The sequence below is a fragment of the Dunckerocampus dactyliophorus genome, chromosome 20 (genome assembly GCF_027744805.1).
Source record: "Dunckerocampus dactyliophorus isolate RoL2022-P2 chromosome 20, RoL_Ddac_1.1, whole genome shotgun sequence".
Classification (NCBI taxonomy): Eukaryota; Metazoa; Chordata; class Actinopteri; order Syngnathiformes; family Syngnathidae; genus Dunckerocampus; species Dunckerocampus dactyliophorus.
The window spans coordinates 7,556,599-7,574,907 of NC_072838.1; the positions used below are offsets into that span (position 1 = coordinate 7,556,599).

Here is an 18,309-nt window from a genome sequence, read left to right on the forward strand (position 1 = left end):
ACATACCCGGCAAAGCCTCTAGGAATAAGAGAGGGATTAGCCTAGGTTGCATCCGCTAAAGGTCTTCATTCAGGAAGGCTAAACCCCGGAATGCTCACCCACAACAACCTTTTCAACAGTGATGACTCAGCAGATGAGGATTAAAATACATAACTGAAATTGTATGACTGACTGCTCGGGGGGGGGAAAGAGTGTTTATCTCACAAAAAGGATTTGAAACGTATTGCTGTTTATTTGCCGCATGACTGTGTGACCAATGCAGTTAATTTCCCATTGCAGGAACCATGAAATAGTCGCACTCCAGATAACCCTATGAGGCAGTTGGAGTGCGGCTCATGATTTGTCACTCGTACAGTAATCCGCAGGTGGCTCTGATGTGTCAAAAAAAACAAAACAAAAACAAACTAGGAACATGTAAACACATGTGCAGTGGAACATCGGTTAGCGTACGCCCAGGTTAGCATGTTTTTCGATTAACGTCACCAGAGTTGAGCCTCGGTTTGTGTACATTACATTTGTCATTTCACTACACTTTGTGAGCCCAACTGTGTTCTCATTGCAAGTGTATTGTCCTTGTTAGCAACTAATACAGGGAAACAGGAAGCGGAAGTGAGCTCTGTCGCTCGTCTACGTCGTTGCCGGTTGGCTCTGTAGTTCTTTTCAAAAACGTTAACCCCAAACACATTTTCATAGTCTTACAATTATAGTTTTACATGCGTAACACAATTCGAAATGCATGTAAACGGCGAATGAAAGGGATGGAATCGCCTTAAAACTCGACTTGCAACGCCGTCGCAGGAACGGAAATCGTACGTACACCGAGGACCTCCTGTACTGGCAACATTTCATTTTACAAAATAAAACTCAAAAGAGGTTAGAACTGCTTGTAACCAGGCACGGACCACTCATCCAGACAAATTATTGTTAATGACACATGAAAAGGTATTTCACTGTCTAGTCTCTGCTAAATGATCAGCTATTTAAGGACTTTCACATTTCACCAAGGCACACTAAGTAGACTAATGATCACAGCTTGATAATCCCATTCAAGTGAGGTAACCCCCCCACGCTAAAGTCAAGCCACTTGGGGCGGGGGGAGTATACATCCTCCTTGAAAGGGGATACAATTACAGAAGCTTAGCAGCTATAATAAGATGAACCTTTCACAGAACCTCTCAGGTTCAACAAGTGATAGCCAGTTCTCATGCCCCACACGTTGATATGGAGCCATTCCCAGAATAAGACCAGCACAGACCTACACACGCACACTCCTGTCTAATAATAAACCGACAGAAAGGAAATAAAAGTCTCTCTTGGCACTCTCATGACTGCTCGTAAAGGACCGTCAAAGCCAGTCTGCTCTCATGTTCCTGCCAAGCTGTGTCGTTTGCGCACGTCAACGCTAACTTCAAACTCTGGGTAAAAGAAGGTTGCAAAAGAATGATTCGGAGCTGATGAAGACATTGTGTATGGGCACAAAATGATGCAAGAGCCGTTATAGCTGCGGGTACTCTGAATAAAAGTGGACCAAACATGTTTAAAGGAAAACACTTTACACTTTTTTGGGGGGAATTTTGTCAATCATATACAATCCTTACGTGAAACATGAACACGCTCTCTCGCACTCTAAAGAGAGAAAAACAGCAAACATGAAGCAGTTAACGTAATGGGACAGGGCCTCATTCCCAACACCTCACGCCACTACCAAGTATTGATGTGCGATACCACTGATTCCTTTTCCAATTTGAGACCGAGTAAAATTCTGTCTGGTGTCGGCAATACCGTTCCGATACCGATACTTTATGTAAATACAGCTAACAAGTCAGGTATACTTTAAAAAGTAGTGTATTTCAAATCATAGCATAGCTCATAGAATAAACAATATAAGACATTATAGGAATTTACTCATTTACAGCCGTCTCTCGCAATGAAAATGAATTAAATAAATCAATTAGAAATGATTTTGCGGTACACTATAGTCTATTATTAGTCTAAACATATTGAAACACAAGTGATAGTAGTATTCTGGTCACTAGGTGGCAGTAATGACACAAACATTGAGACATTACATTACCTTAACACTGCATGATCAGCCATGATATGTCTGACATGATAGAGTGGAAAAAAAAGTTCTCTGAACCCCTGTGGAAGTGGTAAGTTTTTGGCTTCTTAAGTTTAGAAGAAATAAATTTGTGACTAACTGATTAGCGCTAGCTTGTTAGCTCGCTGCCCCGCTAGCTAGCCGTCGTCTCGAGTCCCTACAGAATAAAACTTGCAATGCGGTGTAAACAATGAATAATGGAACAATAAGCATTTCAAAACACTGCATTGTTTTGTGACTCAGTTCAATAAAAACGTTTGTTTGTCCAGTCACATTTTTGAATTGCACTTTTCTTAAAATGAATGTTAAAATCTCGTCTTGTCCTCGTGGACCCAATGTTGTGAATTGTCTTTTCCTGTGAGTTGGGTGTCTCGTGACACCCCTATTAAATACCCTGACACCTCGCACATGATGACATACGAGCAAAGCATTTTCAGAGGGCAGCCATGACACCTCACCCAAAGGGCCATGAACATATTTTGTCAAGCGAGCGACTGAGGAATGCTTTGAAAAGCTGCATGGGGACAGAGCAGTTTAGATGGCAAAGAAGCAGAGGGGGATTTGAGACATGTAAAAGGAGATTAAGAGGGTTGTAGAGAACAAGAGGACGTTGAACATGTACAGTACTGTGCAAAAATCTTGGGCCGCCACTCGCTTTGTCGTTTTAAAGACCTTTTCCCACCTGCATAAGCTATTATCAGTCAGTGTGACATCAATGGAACCATGCTACCTGTTAAAAATGATCCAAGTGCATGTTTATGCGGATACTCTTGGTTTGAAAGCTTTTACTTTGAAAGCGTCAATTCTGTTTGGGGTTTTGTGTGTGGCGCAATCGGTAATGCTGTTCTCTCAGCCGCTTTCTATGATCGATCCATGCAGAAGTCACGGCAGATGTGAGTTTTCTAACGCTTTAAGAGATGAATGTGAAGCATTAATGGCTTCTCCTAATTGTCTGTGGTGTTTTATTGACCTTCCGATAGTATTATGGTCGCAATGACCGCTGTGTTTATTCAGTAAATAGAATCTGACTGCTACACGAATTATCTCGCCACTTCACACATCGACTTTCACGACTTCCCTGTGTCACAGTTTTTCAAAATATATAAATTAAAATAAAAAAAACATTGCTGTTTCACGGTTGACTACAGCCGATTATTAGTCCAAAAATTATGCACAGCAGTAAATTTGATGTATTTTTGGCCTAAATTAAGCTTTTCCGTGCATAAAAATGCTTAAATGGACTAAAACGCAAATGTAAGGCATTCAGAAGATGCATTCAAAGATGTTATGATGATATGTAGTATTCTACACTGGTCACTAGGTGTCAGTAATGTTACAGTGATGAGAGTAGTCCTTTCCCAAACATAAAGTAAAAAAAAAGGAAACGAGGAACTCTCCCAATGCTAATGTGTGAGTCTATATTATTTTCTCTGATTATGTCCACTATATTGAGTAACAAGGAGACAATGTTATTTCATGTCTAGATGTCTCCAATAATGTTAAAAACTATATCTAGAAATTTGTAAACAATAATCTTTGCACAAAGAAGGAATCGTTACTTGTGGAAATTCACATTCGGGTCTGGAACGAGGGACCGTAGATGCATATGAGATGCAGACATTGAGTTTATTTCATTTAGAGTACAGAATAATATAATCTTGTAGTTGTGTAGTCCATATTTTTTGCATTTCATCCATAAAAATGACATGCACTTGCATCATGGCCAATTATGCATGTTATAGACTATAACGTGTGTGGTAGACTATAACACGGTATTGGTATCATCTGCTTGTACACAGAGGCCCATCTGGTTGACATCCGCAATAAGATGCAGCTTCCTAATTAGCAAACAACCAAAACACACGTTTTTGCTAATTAACTCTTCATATGGAATTGTGGCGGAAGACTTTTTGCACACTACTGAAGGTAAATATAGTTGCAAGGATGCTTTGGAAAGTGAGTGACGTGAGGTAGGTGAGATGGCCACACAGAGCTTTCATGCTAGTCCTAGTGTTTTCTGTTCAAGCTGTGACTCACACTGGCAGGCTACACAGATAATTGCCTTCTAAGGGCAGATGCTCATGCCCCTGGGATGCACAGGATGATTGCCGGCTGAACTGTGGCGATGCTGCCTCCTCCTCTGCAGGATTTGGCGGGTCGTCATCATTGGGGGGAGATACCACCACCTCTGGGATGCTATGAGGGCCAAAGCCTGATCCACGACTGCACGGGGGACTCGGGGAGGCACGTCTGAACAACGCGGGGGTACTTTGAGGGGTGGTGAGCGGCGAGGGACCTGGGGAACGACCCGTGTTGGAGGAAGAGGAGGGCAGGAGCTGGTTGAGTAGGATGGAAACTCGGGACTCTTGTCTCTGAGCCAGGTTGGAAGCAGAAGAGGGTGCTCCTGGCTTGTGGAGGGAGAGACGCGAAGAGGACAGGCCCTCTCCTAATAGAGGAGACAATGGTAAAAAGGAGAAAGAAGGCAGGGAAAAGGAGGAGGAGGAAAAAAGGGTGGAACAGATAGGGAAAACATATGAAGTCGAAATACGTCAAAGGGATGGTAGTTGAAGGAGCCAATCAGAAAGTGTGCGAAGCAGGAAACATTGCAGAGATGTTCGAGAGAATCATGCACGCATCCAGTGAGCAAAAAGAATAGTGCAAGTTTAGTGCAGGACAGAACACGAATGATTCCGTGAGAAAGGGAGGGGGTGTCCACACGACTGAAAAACCCGTCTCAGTCAAGCTCGATCGTGTGACTGGTTAGGCAAATCTTCAGCTTGCATGCCAGGTAATGCAATACCAATGCAACTAACTCCCAAGGCAAACCCTGCAGAGTTCACATTCACGTGGCTCATAGCATTCATCGACACCGCAGCTATCACCATCACCACCAATCAATATGAGAACTCATTTTGATCACAATCTTAACTGCAGCCATGCACACTTTCAAAAAGGAAAAGCATCATTTTCTGGGTATCAATATGTGAAAGCAAGTATTTCAAACCAAGCCAGCCATACAGACAATTATGAGCACCCAGATTTCTCTTTCACTATGGTGGGACCTATAGCGCCACTACTGATCAATCCCTAGATGGTACTCACTTTTACCATCCACCTTCTACGCACACGTTGAAGGATATAAACATTGCATTTTTAGAAATACTTCTGTATAATTGAATAGTGCGGAGGAAAAAGAAAAGTGAGTGCACTGCAGGATCTCACCGTTTCTTTCAAGCAAGAGTGGGTCAGAATGTTTCTTGCCTATGTCAGCAATGGAGCGCACCAGAGGGATGCGATTACTGAGCTTCCTCTCGTTCTGATGGTGGTGTTTCTTCAGCATGGCTTCTCGCACCTTCGCCCGCAGGTCCTCCTTGAGCTGGCCTGACGCCACCATGCTGTCTATCACCATGTCTAAATCAAACAAACAAGGTTCAAATCAAATTAAAGCTACCATATTTCCTATTTAGGAGCAGCCCAGGGTGTGCCCCTCCCCCTCTCGCCCCAAGTCAACTGGGATAGGCTCCAGCGTAACCCCGTAACCCCAGTGAAGGATAAGGGGCATAGAAAATGGATATTTCCTATTTACTCGTTGACTACTTGAGGTACAGTGATCCCTCGCCACTTCGCGCTTCCAATTTCGCAGCTTCACTCTATCACAATTTCTTAAAAATATATTCATCATCAGTGTTTTGTGGTTGAATGTAGCCTCCTGTTAGTCAAAAATATGCATATTTAAGCAAATGTTATGCATTTTTCGCCTAAATGAAGCATTTTCAAGCATAAACAGGGTTAAATGAAGTAAAATACAAATATAAGGCATTCAGAAGATGCATTCAGACATTGCGATATGTAGTATTCTACACTGATCACTAGATGGCAGTAATGTTACATTGATGAGATAATAACCACCGCAGGAAATACTGTACTGCTCTCCCTGTCTTCTTTACATGAGTACAAACGTAAAGGTGGCTATAGGGGTGTTATTTCATGTCTAGAGAGCTCTACTCATGTTAAAAACCGTATTTAGAAGGTCGTAAACGGGTTTTCTATGCTCTAACTATGAAAATATTCCATTAATGAATAAGGAATCCTACTTCGTGGAAATTCACTTATTGCGGTCGGGTTTGGAACCAATTAATGACGATAAAAAAAGGGATTAAGGCTTTTTTGTAAAACATTTAATTAAATAAAAAAAAAAAAGGTCCGGCAAGGGTAGAAGTGAATATGTGTTCCTAGAAAGGGAAAGGAATGTGTAATTGCTTCACATGAAACGGTTCCATGAATCTCGTTTCCTTTTAATAAAGCTGCACAGTTGGAGATGGAAACACTGTAAATGGTTTCCAACACGTCACATATGAGACCAAAGCAGACAAGCACGATGATTTTGGCAAAATAGGTACCAGGCTTTAGCTTATAGATATATTTAAAGTTTTTATAAGGCATAAGCTGTATTGTAATATGTACAGTTGCACTAAACATTACTCAGCTTCACTGTAAACCACATTAATTTTCAAATTGTAACAACTTTCAACAAAAAAGCAGCCATTTTTAATATTAGATGTACTTTGTTTGTGTATTGCAAACTACAGCAGATCCGCGCCTATTCTTTTCTCTGCTTTAAAGTGTAAATATTTACTTTCTTTCATGGTAACTTCAATAGAAAGTGATTTGATGGTGCTATCTGCAGGGAGAAAACAAAAAAAAGTGCTGCAGATATAAATCCAGCAGAGACCGCTGTCTCAAGCCAATTTTCCAGCAGGAAGCTGCTCTGACAAGACGCAATGCATGTTTTGTAAGTAAAGACTGTACAGTATAACATGTGCCTATAAAACTGTATTTAAAATGCATTCAATCACTGAGAGGCATAATATATGAATATATACAGTATATACATATAGTATCAAAAATAGCAGGGCTGTGTAAAAAAAATGGGTTGATTTTATTTAATTGGGTATTGATTACTGCATCACAGGAATCAGATTAAGACTGATGAGAGATGTTTCTTTCATTACATTGCAACATTTAAAACCAAAGGGAAAATGCAATGAAAAGGGGAAAAAAAAGACTTACCAGCGATTTCCTCAATACTGTTGGCCCTCATATCCAGCATGACTGTGCCATTGAGGATGCAGCTACGCAATTCAAATAAACTGTGCAGCGACAGCGTAGCCACATAGGGCTTGCTCCATCTTTCCCCTCCATCCTCCACATCCTCTTCAAACTTAAGCCACCTGCGCGCAAACACACACACACACACACACACACTTGCAATCAACATTCATTCGTTCATCCATTTTAACTATCCTCCGTGTGCGTTGCTGGGAAATGAGATGATTCATCAGGAAAATCTGTCATCCCCCAATCAAATAAGAGTTGCTTGATACCAAAAAAAAGCATGTCTGTATGAAAACAGGGAATATTAAAGTGAATTTTACAACAATAGTCACTCTGCATTGAATTGCTCTGTCTCCACTTTTTAAACAACCTTATTGCCGCTACGACCACTATGATAACATGGCCCAATAGCAAATCTACCACATTCTGGTCCATTTATTTGATTGCTGACCAACCACAGTTTCAAAGAGAGCCTGAAAAGTAGAGATTTATGTAACGAAAAACAGCAAACAGTTATTACAGTGTTGTGCATTAAAAGCTAAACCAGGGGTGTCCAAACTTTTTCCACCGGGGGCCACATACTGAAAAATCAAAGGATGCAAAGGCCAATTTGATATTTTGTAAAGAAACACATGCATATACAGTACACTAAGAAATGATTTACATATATATTTTAAGAAAATATAGCCTGCATCTAAGCTTTGTGATATAGATGAAAAAGCTTATTTTTGGTATTGCATTTTCAAGTTTCTTCTGGCAAATTTTCTTCTTGTGTCCACCCATCCAATTTCTCCTGCTGCAGTCTCAGTACGACATCCCCGTCTCCGGCCACCTCCTTTAGCTCCACCGGGAAGACACCGAGGCGTTCCCAGGCCAGCTGTGAGACATGATCCCTCCAACGTGTCTGAGGTCTGCCCTGGGGCCTCCTCTCAGCTGGGCATGGCCAGACTACTTCACCAGGGAGGCGTCCAGGAGGCCTCACTCCCAACCAGAAGGGGGCAATCCACCCTTTTCCAACTGAGAACCATGGCCTCACATTCGGAGGTCGGGAGTCTCATCCCAGAAGCTTCACACTGTAAACCGCCCCATTAAATGCTGAAGGTCACACAGCCTGATGAGGCCATCAAGACCACATCAGCTGCAAATAGCAGAGATGAGATCCTAAGGCCGCCAAACTGGCCTTCCTCGACACCTTGGCGTATGCCAACGTTCACAGGGAACAGGCTTGACTTACTGCTGCTAATGTGAACTAGGCTCCTGCTCTGTTTGTACAAAAAACGAATGGTACGAAGTAGTGTGCCACCAACCCTGTATTCCAAGAGCACTCCCCCACAGGAAACCATGAGGGACACGGTTGAATGCCTTTTACAAGTCTACAAAGGACATGCAAACCGGTTGGCGAAACTCTGTACCCTCCAGTAACCTTTCCAGAGTGTAGAACTGGTCCTGTGCGCCGCAACCGGGACGAAAACTACATTGCACCTCGTGTAGCTGAGGTTCGACTAACCATCGTACCCTTCTCTCCAGCACACTGGAATAGACTTTCCCAAGGAGGATGAAGAGTGTGATCCTTCTATAGTTGGAACACACCCTCCGGTCACCCTTCTTAAAGAGGGGGGCCACTACCCCAGTCTGCCACTTCCACGCAATGATGAAGAGACACGTCAACCGAAACAGTCCCTCAAAATCCTTGAGGAATTCAGGGAAAAACTCATCCACCCCCAGAGCTTTGCCACTCAGGAGTTTTTTGTTTTTTTTTGACTACAGTCATCCCTCGCTCCATCGCATTTCACAAAACGTTCCCTCATTCTATCGCGTTTTTTTCAAAACGTTATAAATTATCACTGTTTCATGGTTGACTACGTCCTATTATTAGAAAAAAAAACAACAAAAACACATATTTAAGCAAATGTTCTGTATTCTTAGCCTAAATTAAGCATTTTCAAGCATAAAAATGTTCTGAATTAAATAAAATACAAATACAGTTTAAGGCAAAACAAGACGATGAACTGTAGTCTACACTGGGAGTAACACACATCAGACTTGATCGCCAATTACTTTTATCATTTTATAATTACTTATCTCACAATAACATGACAGCAATAATAATAATAATAATAGTCATCATCATCATCATTACAATAACAACACGGGCTACAGTTGTGGCTATACTCCAGCTGAAACTTAACTCTGAATCCTCAACGTCGTTTTGTGTCCACACGTCCAGAAGACATTTATTGAAATACACACAAACACGTGTCATGGGGCGCACTCCGGACACCCCTGACCTAAACATTATTACCAGAGCTTGGTCAGCTTTCCACCACTGATGGATATCTTGTATTTAGCTTGAACAGGTGTGCAGCGCTTGCATAATCCTTAAACTTATTTGCCGTAGTTTGTGCCATATGCTTGGTATGTAGCAGTGTTTGAATATTTAGAATGTTTCTGCTTTGTCATGAAGTGTAATTTGATGGTGGGGGAAGATGTGAACCCATCTAGTGTATACAGCATAATATTCTCCACATCCTTTGCGTGTGAAGGAATTTGCCTGCATGGAACATGTAATCTGCAAACTCCATTTGTAGTTGATATCGTTCTCCAAGAATACATTGGCAAACATTTGATACAGTATTAGACTATATACTTAACCCTTTCTGGTGCCTCATCCGTCATACGAGCTTGAATGTCAAATTTTGGTCCCTTAATACTTTATTTCAGGGGTCACCAATGTTTTTCCTTGTGAGAGCTACTTTTACAAAATGAAAATGGTCAAGAGCTACTCATTTTTGTAACATTTATTTTCAGACCTTATTTTAAACCCAAACAAAGCGAATATGCTTGTTTTACCAGAACATTAACAAAACGCTGGTGTCCACAACTCACGTTTTGTATTTCAGAATGCATTTCTTTCTACTGTTCTTTCATTATTAACTGAAAACCTGAATGAAAAGCAGGCTTGCGGGCACCTCATGTGGTCGTGGGGGGCTACCTGGTGCCCGCGGGCACCACGTTGGTGACCCCTGCTTTATTTGAACTGTTGTTTTCCCAAGATGTAGTCAATAAAGCCTATAGCTTTAATGATGTTTAAAATGAGAATGGTGCGCTAACGCAGGGTTAAAATTATACATTGAGATTCAAATAAACACTAGAGATGCGTGATATTGGCTTTCCTACCAATGTCTTGTATTCCAATATTGTATTCATTACTGATACTGATATATGTAGCAGCTCTTCCCTCAAAATGATATCACGTAACATCTCATGTAATTAATGAACACATTATGCTTCTTTTTCTGCGATGACACATTTTCATTACGCAGAGTATTTAGCCTGACCTGGCAGTTTCCCTCCATTCAGTGGCGCTGCCATCTCTGAAGGAGAGCTCATCCAACTCAGTGAAGAGGTCATGGGGGACGTGCTCCAAGTCGTCATCCTCCATGCCCAGAATGAACTGGACCCGCTGGGATGGAGTGTCTGTTGTAGAAAAGGAGTAGAAACAGTTGCTTCATTCACACTCTACTGTACATACACAGAGAAATACACACCGTGTAGTCATACTGGCAAATTGTGTACAGGGGATAACAATTTTGAATCAAATCTGGAAATCTTCCCATCATGTCTGATGGAAAACAGCAATTCTTTTTTTTTTTACATTTCTATTTGCCTTGCCTTACACTGTTGCTGCGCTTTTGTGTACGTACTTTACCCAAATAGAGATAGGATTAAATATGTAGCAAACATACAGACATACAAAACAAAACCACAAAAAAGTAGACCCAGTTTGAATAATTAAAGTTGTTCACTACAAGTTCTTATCTCACATTTTCTAGCATTTGGATCTGGGCTTTCATAGCAAAGTGCGAGAAGGTAGCGTTGCTATAAATACAGTACCACGTTTGACCGTGTGAGCACCTTGTACTTAGCCAGCCAACATGAGAATGGAATTAAGGAGTTCAGAAAGGTATTTGGGACTTAAGCCTTTCAACCATATGTGAATAATACTTCATAATTTGAAGCCTTTCAGCCATATGTGCATAATACGTCATAATTTGAAGTTCATTCTTAATGAAGCGATCTGAGAACCACAATTTGCACAAGCTTTTTCGACTGCACTTTGTATAAGGTGATGTTTTATTCCCAATTTTTAAGATAAGAGAAGCATCTTGCACCTGAGTTTATGTGACTGCCTGAATATTGAATAATATTGTTGTGTTTATGTGAGAAATAACTTTATTAAATGGCTGACGTGGCAGGCGGTCAGGGCCAGCAACGCCTTCTCTGATGGCCTAAACACTGTCACAAGCACTGACCATCCATCTCATCTTCCATCTTTTCCAAGGTCAGGGTGCGGGGGCAGCAGCCTAAGCAGGGAAGTCTGGGCTTCCCTGCTTGGCTACTTTGTCCAGCTCCTCCCAGAGGATCTCGAAGTGTTCCCAGGCCAGTTGAGACATAGTCTCTCAAACGTGTCCTGGGTCTTCCCCGAGGCCTCCTACCGGTCGGATGTGCCCTGAACACCTCCCCAGGGAGGCAGCTGGACTACATGCCCGAGCCACCTCATAGGTACGCAATGCGCAAGAACGCCTCATCACATGAACAGCGCAGTGCTTAATTGATACTGTTCTGACACAAAAAAGGAGATTGACAGTGTTCATCGTTCTGTGTGAGTTAAATGAACAAATAAGTGAGTTTTTATATATGTGTGTGTGTGTGTGTGTGTGTGTGTGTGTGAGCCCTGGAAAGGGTTTGTTGTCATTTCCACTGGAAGTCTTGCAGACTAGTGCTTACGAGTGCGTTGTGAGTGTGATGTATTTTTGATGTTTTTATCACGTTATTATTCAAAAGATGAATGATTAACTGGGTTTCTTACTTTAGTAATATTGGGATTCATCCCCAGTTCTGTAATGACACATGTATATTACTGACATGATAGTGGTGGCATTAAGAGGCCAAGATTCACCTATTTTAATGTGTAAGGCATGATGTCTTTACAGTCTGTCAGAGGCAACTCTTGGGGGTGTATAAACAAACAACAAAAGCCTACCAAATCGAAAATTATGCACAGTGCAGGAAGTGTGATATAGACTTTGATGCTCGTAATGATAGGACTGAGTAGAGTGATGCTATTCAAGCCAAAGTGTTAGGAGAAATTGAGTGCAAAAGACACATAAGGCTTCGGTTTTAACCATAAGGGGGAGATTCTCTGTCATTTTCCTTTCCGTCGTCCGAATCCTTATCCCTTCTTTTTCTGTGGTGCTTGTGTCCTCGGTGACGATGCCTCCGCTTGTTTTCCCTTCCAAGAGGAACATGAACGCCTACGTACACCGCTCTGTGGCCTGCAGGAAACAAATGTAAAACAGCATTAAAGATAAACTGTCGGAACAAAAGGACTAGATTCACATAACAGGGAGAGGGATTAGGTGTTTGACCGTGATTCAAAAACCCAAAAGATTAACAAAAAAAGAAAAATGAATAAAAGTGTACTTATTAAAAACAATTTTTCAAGGTAAGCCAAGTAGAACATTCATATTCAATAAAAATATAAGACACAGGGCTTGTTCTACAGCTTTTTAAAGTACAGCATGTTCCATCATTTTCCTCTCATGATTATTACTGACACACAAGAGTTTTGCCTTCCATTGCCAACCACTCGCTGTCTTTGATCTCAGAAGGAACTAACAATGAAATAACTAATAAAAATGACGAGAGATGGCATTAGATATCAGCCAAGAAACACAAAAAAACCTAACAAACATGCAGAAAATACTGTAATGGGCAGTATAATGCCGAGGTTCCCAAAGTGGGGCACACCCATTACACACATTGCCATGGAGGGTACATGAATAAAATTAAAAACACTCAGGAGTTATGTAGTGCACTTCAGCGCCTCATCATGTGAATAACACCTGCACAGCGCAGGGAGTCTAGTGCGCAAGAAAGGAGACAGACCCGAAGTACGGTACATACATACTGTACTGTAAACCATGTGAGGAAAAAACGACGACAGGAGCAGTATGTTTTAATAAGGATACAAAAACGCTACTGTACAGCAGAACGGCGCCAGGACGACGAGGCACGGTCAGAGGAGTGAAATACGCACGGGTAACTTAATTTCTTGTGTCCAAACGAGGTTGATCATTAAAATTCAAACAAAATTGTAACTTTGAGAGTGTTTAAACAAGAGAGAAATGTGAGAAAACGTGAATGCCAGTGTATGAGAACAGTGTATAAAGTGTATGGTGAGGGGTTTTACTTAAAACATATATAATAATTGTAAAAAAAATATAGTTGACAACATCGCAGATTACACTTATTGTGTGCTATTTTGGGAACCTATCCCCCATGATAAACAAGGGAACACTGTATACCGTAATCCCTCGTCGCTTCGCCTTTCAAATTTAGCAGCTTCACTCTATTTTCAATAATACATTAATTAATAAATGTTTCATGATTGAATACAGCTCATTATTTGTCTAAAAATATGCATATTTAAGCAAGTTTTATGTATTTTTTTCCCTACATTAAGCATTTCCAAGCATAAAAATGGCTAAATGAACTAAAATGCAAATACAAGGCATTCTGAAAACACATTCAAAGACATTGTGTTTTACACTGGTCACTAGGTGTCAGTAACATTACTGTAATGTTTAGTGAGACACACAAGCACCAGACTTGACTGCCGAAACAACAGGCTTTTATGGCAGGTTTGAATAATCTCACAGCAGGCACAATAATCCCTCACACGGGCCGTAACTCTGAACCCTTGACATCACAGTGTCTTCCTGCAACTCAGCTTCCCTAGCAACACTTTTACAGCAACATACAAGTCTTATGTCTTATTTTCTCTTAAAAGGTGACTATAGGGGTGTTATTTCATGTCTATAGGGCTTTTATGATGTTAAAAAAAACGTACTTAGAAGGTCAAAAACAAGTTTTCTATGCTCTAACTAGACAAATATAACATTTTTAAATAAGGAATCTTACTTTGCAGAAATTCATTTATCACGGGCAGGTCTAAAACCAATTTACCTCGATAAATATGGGATTACTGTATGTGGAGTTGAAAAATAAGCCACATGGTTTTATTGAGACAGAAAAACTATTCAGACCATGCCTTCCTCAAACAACACTGTTTCTCGGCGCATTAATGACATGGCGGAGGATGCTACAAGAGCGCATCTTTTGGTCAGCGAGCGTTTCAAAACCTCAGCTTTTCAGTCGCCCTGCCGCGAGAAAGTGAGCTACCGTCACCCCAAAATGTTGCCACCACAGATGGTTTGTTGTGAGTTTCCGAGGACAATGAGTCACATTGGCGGGCTTTCAAAAAAAAAACGAACTTGTAGCAAATGAGATGCCACCCCATTGCCTCTGCAAAGACCCTGATAGCACCGTGTCTGGATAGATATGACGAATACGAAGTTCCAAAGTGAATCAAGATGGACACGGTACAGCACTTCGGTGATCCCCAAAAAAAACAGAAACCATGAGGTAGTACAGCCACACAACAACCAATTAATTTTATGGGCACAACAAAACGGACAGTGAGGGAGATGTTTGTATTCTTGTGAAATTGTTTCGCCGCATTATAAGAACATCACCGATGCTGATCAAGGACCCTCCATGAGATAAAACAAAATCATGAAGCTAAAAAGACAGTGACAATATTCAAAGCTCACATGGTCAACCAAAGAATGCCAGGGTGGCCCAAGACTTACTTTCTAACTCGTCCTTTTCGTAGTTTGTGTGAGTGGAGAAGCTGGTCTTTCCATGGTCAACTATTGCCTCCTCGTCTAGACCCTGGGAAAGAGACAGTTTTAAGAAACAGTTCAACAATACAGATGCCATCATTATCATGGTGATGTTTTTTTATGAGATTGCATGCATCGGTAACAACACAAATATATCTGTGGCGGTCCACATGTATTTGTGGCGGGCCGCCAAAACCACTGGTATTGACTAGGGATGCGTAATGAATCTCGGTATCGTTATGGCTGATGTAGACATGAACGGTGATAATCGGACCGATAGACTAAGTAGCTATCGGTGCCTGACTTCAGTGCTAAATTAAAGGGATAGTTCGAATTTTTTTTTACATGAAGTTGTATGACATGTGTCTTTATTCCCATAATATTTTGAGTTTATTCTCGTAACATTATTATTATTTTCTTGGCAACGTAATTTTCCATAATTACAACTTTATTTGTCGTTTGTTTTTCATAATTGTACCAAAAAAAAAGGCTTTAATATTAAGTTGAGGTTGCCTTTACTCATAATACTGCAACATTATTCTCATAAAATGTTCTCATTAGATTACAACTTTTTTCTCTTAATATTTTTGACTTTATTCTTGTAAAAAATGAATGCTCATGTTTCCCATTTTTTTGCTGCTGTTGTTTTTTTTTCTCTTCTTGTTAAAAAAAAAAAAAAAAAAAACTTTGAGTGTGCTGCGGGCCAATTAAAAACAGCCACGGGCCACACTTTGGACATCCCTGCTTTAGATGGACCAAATCAATATGAACCAAACACAAACAGAGGTTTGGTCCAAAACATATCAGACACAGGGCAAAAATGTCCATCACTGTTTTCCAAAATCAAAACTGATGTGTGAATAATTTGTTTTACCTAAAACACAAAGATTAAGGTCTACTTTCATGGATGTCTAAGGAAATTAAAAAATATTCATATTTGAGAGGCTGAAATCAGGTGATATTTACATTTTTAAATAAAACAAGATTAGTCGAATACCAAAACAGTTGTTGATTAGACAATCGATTAATTCATTGTTGCAGCTGTGAAAAATTCCCACTTTTCTCGTAACTCCACTTTGACTGTGACGTCAAGACTAATTCCACATTTCTCAACGATTCAAACCATCTCAAATCCTACACTTCAAAACATTTCTCCAGCGTTTCAGATCAGCGTCAGCTCTTAAGCATTCACACCTAGTTATTAGTGGTGTCTTGACTCCCTGCCCTTAAGTGTCACAACATTTCAGACAGCTGCAGAAAACTGTATTTAGTTACCGGCAGCATGTTCGGCCAAAGCCACCACAGGAATACAAATGAGACGTCATAGGGATGTTATGCATGGATGTTGTACACATCATACATAAACTTAAACTCCTTTTTAAATCGCCACAACTGCCGGAAAAAAAAAAAAAAAACACAATGGATTGAAAATGAACGCTTCCTCCTTGGAATGCACGGAGGCACACTGTACATTTGTAAGACTGCCGCAAAAGTGTTCCCTGGATGACCAACGCATGTTGGTGCAAAGCATGATGTATTGAGACCAGGAAGGAAAAGCCTATTTGAGACACAGTCACACGGGTTTATAAACACCACAGGCTGACAGTGACCTAACGTTGGCACAGACTGCTGGCTGATAAGAATGGACTGAATTAAGAATACACACAGGAAGGGTTAAGCGTAGTCATTCATGAGGACATGCGCTGTGAAATGTTACTTTTTGAAGTCAAATGCTTTGTTTTTTTTAATTAAATGAATGCATAACATGTTGTTTTGACCAATTGTTTTCACCAGCATTTCTCAAATAGTGGGGCGGGAACTCATTTTGGGCGTGAGAGGAGGCAGAAAGTGCTTTCAATGCTAGTGCAGACGTGCAAACACGTATGAATTTATCGTACTCAACGTGCAAGTTGACTCTTGAATGTGCTTGGTATGCTTCACACTCTTCATTTTCGAGTTCAGTCTGTACAGTACAGATAAATAAATAGATATCAGCTTGTCAATGATATTTAAAATGGGGGGGGGGTTAAAACATGAAAACATTTCAATCCCCTAGGGGGGGCATGACAGAAAATAACTGAGAACCACTGGTTTACAACAAGGTAGCATTTTTTTGTGAGTGAAAAAGTAGAAGATGTTACTCACTATGAAAGAGTGCATACATTTATTTGTGGTGGCCCGCCACAAATACATTAGACACAACCTTGCACAAAAACACATTATTGTCGTACACAGAGCATGACAATCTTTTTCAATTGTTTTGCCGTCCATAACACACCAACAGCAGTGTCCTTAAGCTCCCACGCGCATTTGTCCATTGCTTTCCACAGCAGTAACACATACGCACGCTTACGGGTGTTACGCTTATATCCAGTCACATACGCCCATACGCGTCCTCATTACCCACCAATCCCTCCCATGGTAAGGTGCATTCACAAACATTTGATTTATTTATTGGAGCTTGTCATTCCACCTCTGCACAGTAGACTACATCATCACTCTGCAACGCAACTCTTACGCACCTGGTCTGCCAGAGAATAAGAAGACGTAGCAGGAAGGATCAGTGTTGCCAACTTAGCGACATTGTCGCTATAATTAGCAAGTATTCAGACTCATCTAGATACTGTTATTTTGTTATATCTTTTTTTAAAGCAACTAGCGATACATCTAGCGAGTTTTCCCGGTCTTCCCGGAAACTAACATGAAAGAAAGTATCGCCAGAGCATAAATAATAATATCAATAAATACAAATTTCGTATTCTATAATTTTCTTTTTTTTTTTTTTTTACAATTTACCTCCTACAGCATACATAATAATTTCATTATTATTATTATTATTATTTTTAGTATTGTTAGTATTGTTATTAGTATTGTTATTACTGATATTATTGTTGTTGTTATTATTATTATTATATTTAATTAAATCTGTTTCTTCTTATTATTATTATTTATTACTATTATATTTTTATTAATAATAATGTAATTATTATTATTACTGTAATAATTACTTAAAGTGGTACAGTTAATAATAATAATAATAATAATAATAATAATAATAATAATAATAATAATAATAATAATTAAATCTAGCCCCCCACCCCTTTGCCGCAAATAGATTGTAGACCTGTGGGTAACACTGGACTACTTCTACAACTCAGATTCCAGGCACAAATAACATAAAGATATTAAAAATATACTTTTAGCAAGTCGATGTGTACTCCCATTGTTTTCAGGCATTATTATAGATCTGTGTAAAAGGGAATTGTTTCATAACTGTTCTTGTGTAAACATGCCCAAAGGCAATAAAACATTTTTCACTATTCAATGATCAAATGCGCTGGTATC

The 18,309-nt window shown here is 40.2% G+C and overlaps 1 protein-coding gene across 4 annotated transcripts in view; it reads right to left on the reverse strand.

Moving 5' to 3' along the window:
- LOC129173696 (sodium bicarbonate cotransporter 3-like) overlaps positions 1 to 18,309 on the reverse strand; it is a 59,006-nt gene that overhangs the window by 27,974 nt on the left and 12,723 nt on the right. For 3 of the 4 annotated variants that reach the window (XM_054764814.1, XM_054764813.1, XM_054764812.1), the window contains exons 2-7: positions 14,932 to 15,013; positions 12,403 to 12,552; positions 10,555 to 10,693; positions 7,172 to 7,332; positions 5,324 to 5,512; positions 4,164 to 4,547 (exon numbers count right to left, since the gene is read on the reverse strand). In XM_054764814.1, the coding sequence (XP_054620789.1) occupies positions 4,164 to 4,547; positions 5,324 to 5,512; positions 7,172 to 7,332; positions 10,555 to 10,693; positions 12,403 to 12,552; positions 14,932 to 15,013 (1,105 nt within the window). The remainder of the gene's footprint in view (positions 1 to 4,163; positions 4,548 to 5,323; positions 5,513 to 7,171; positions 7,333 to 10,554; positions 10,694 to 12,402; positions 12,553 to 14,931; positions 15,014 to 18,309) is intronic. The other variant, XM_054764815.1, reaches the window with a different exon arrangement.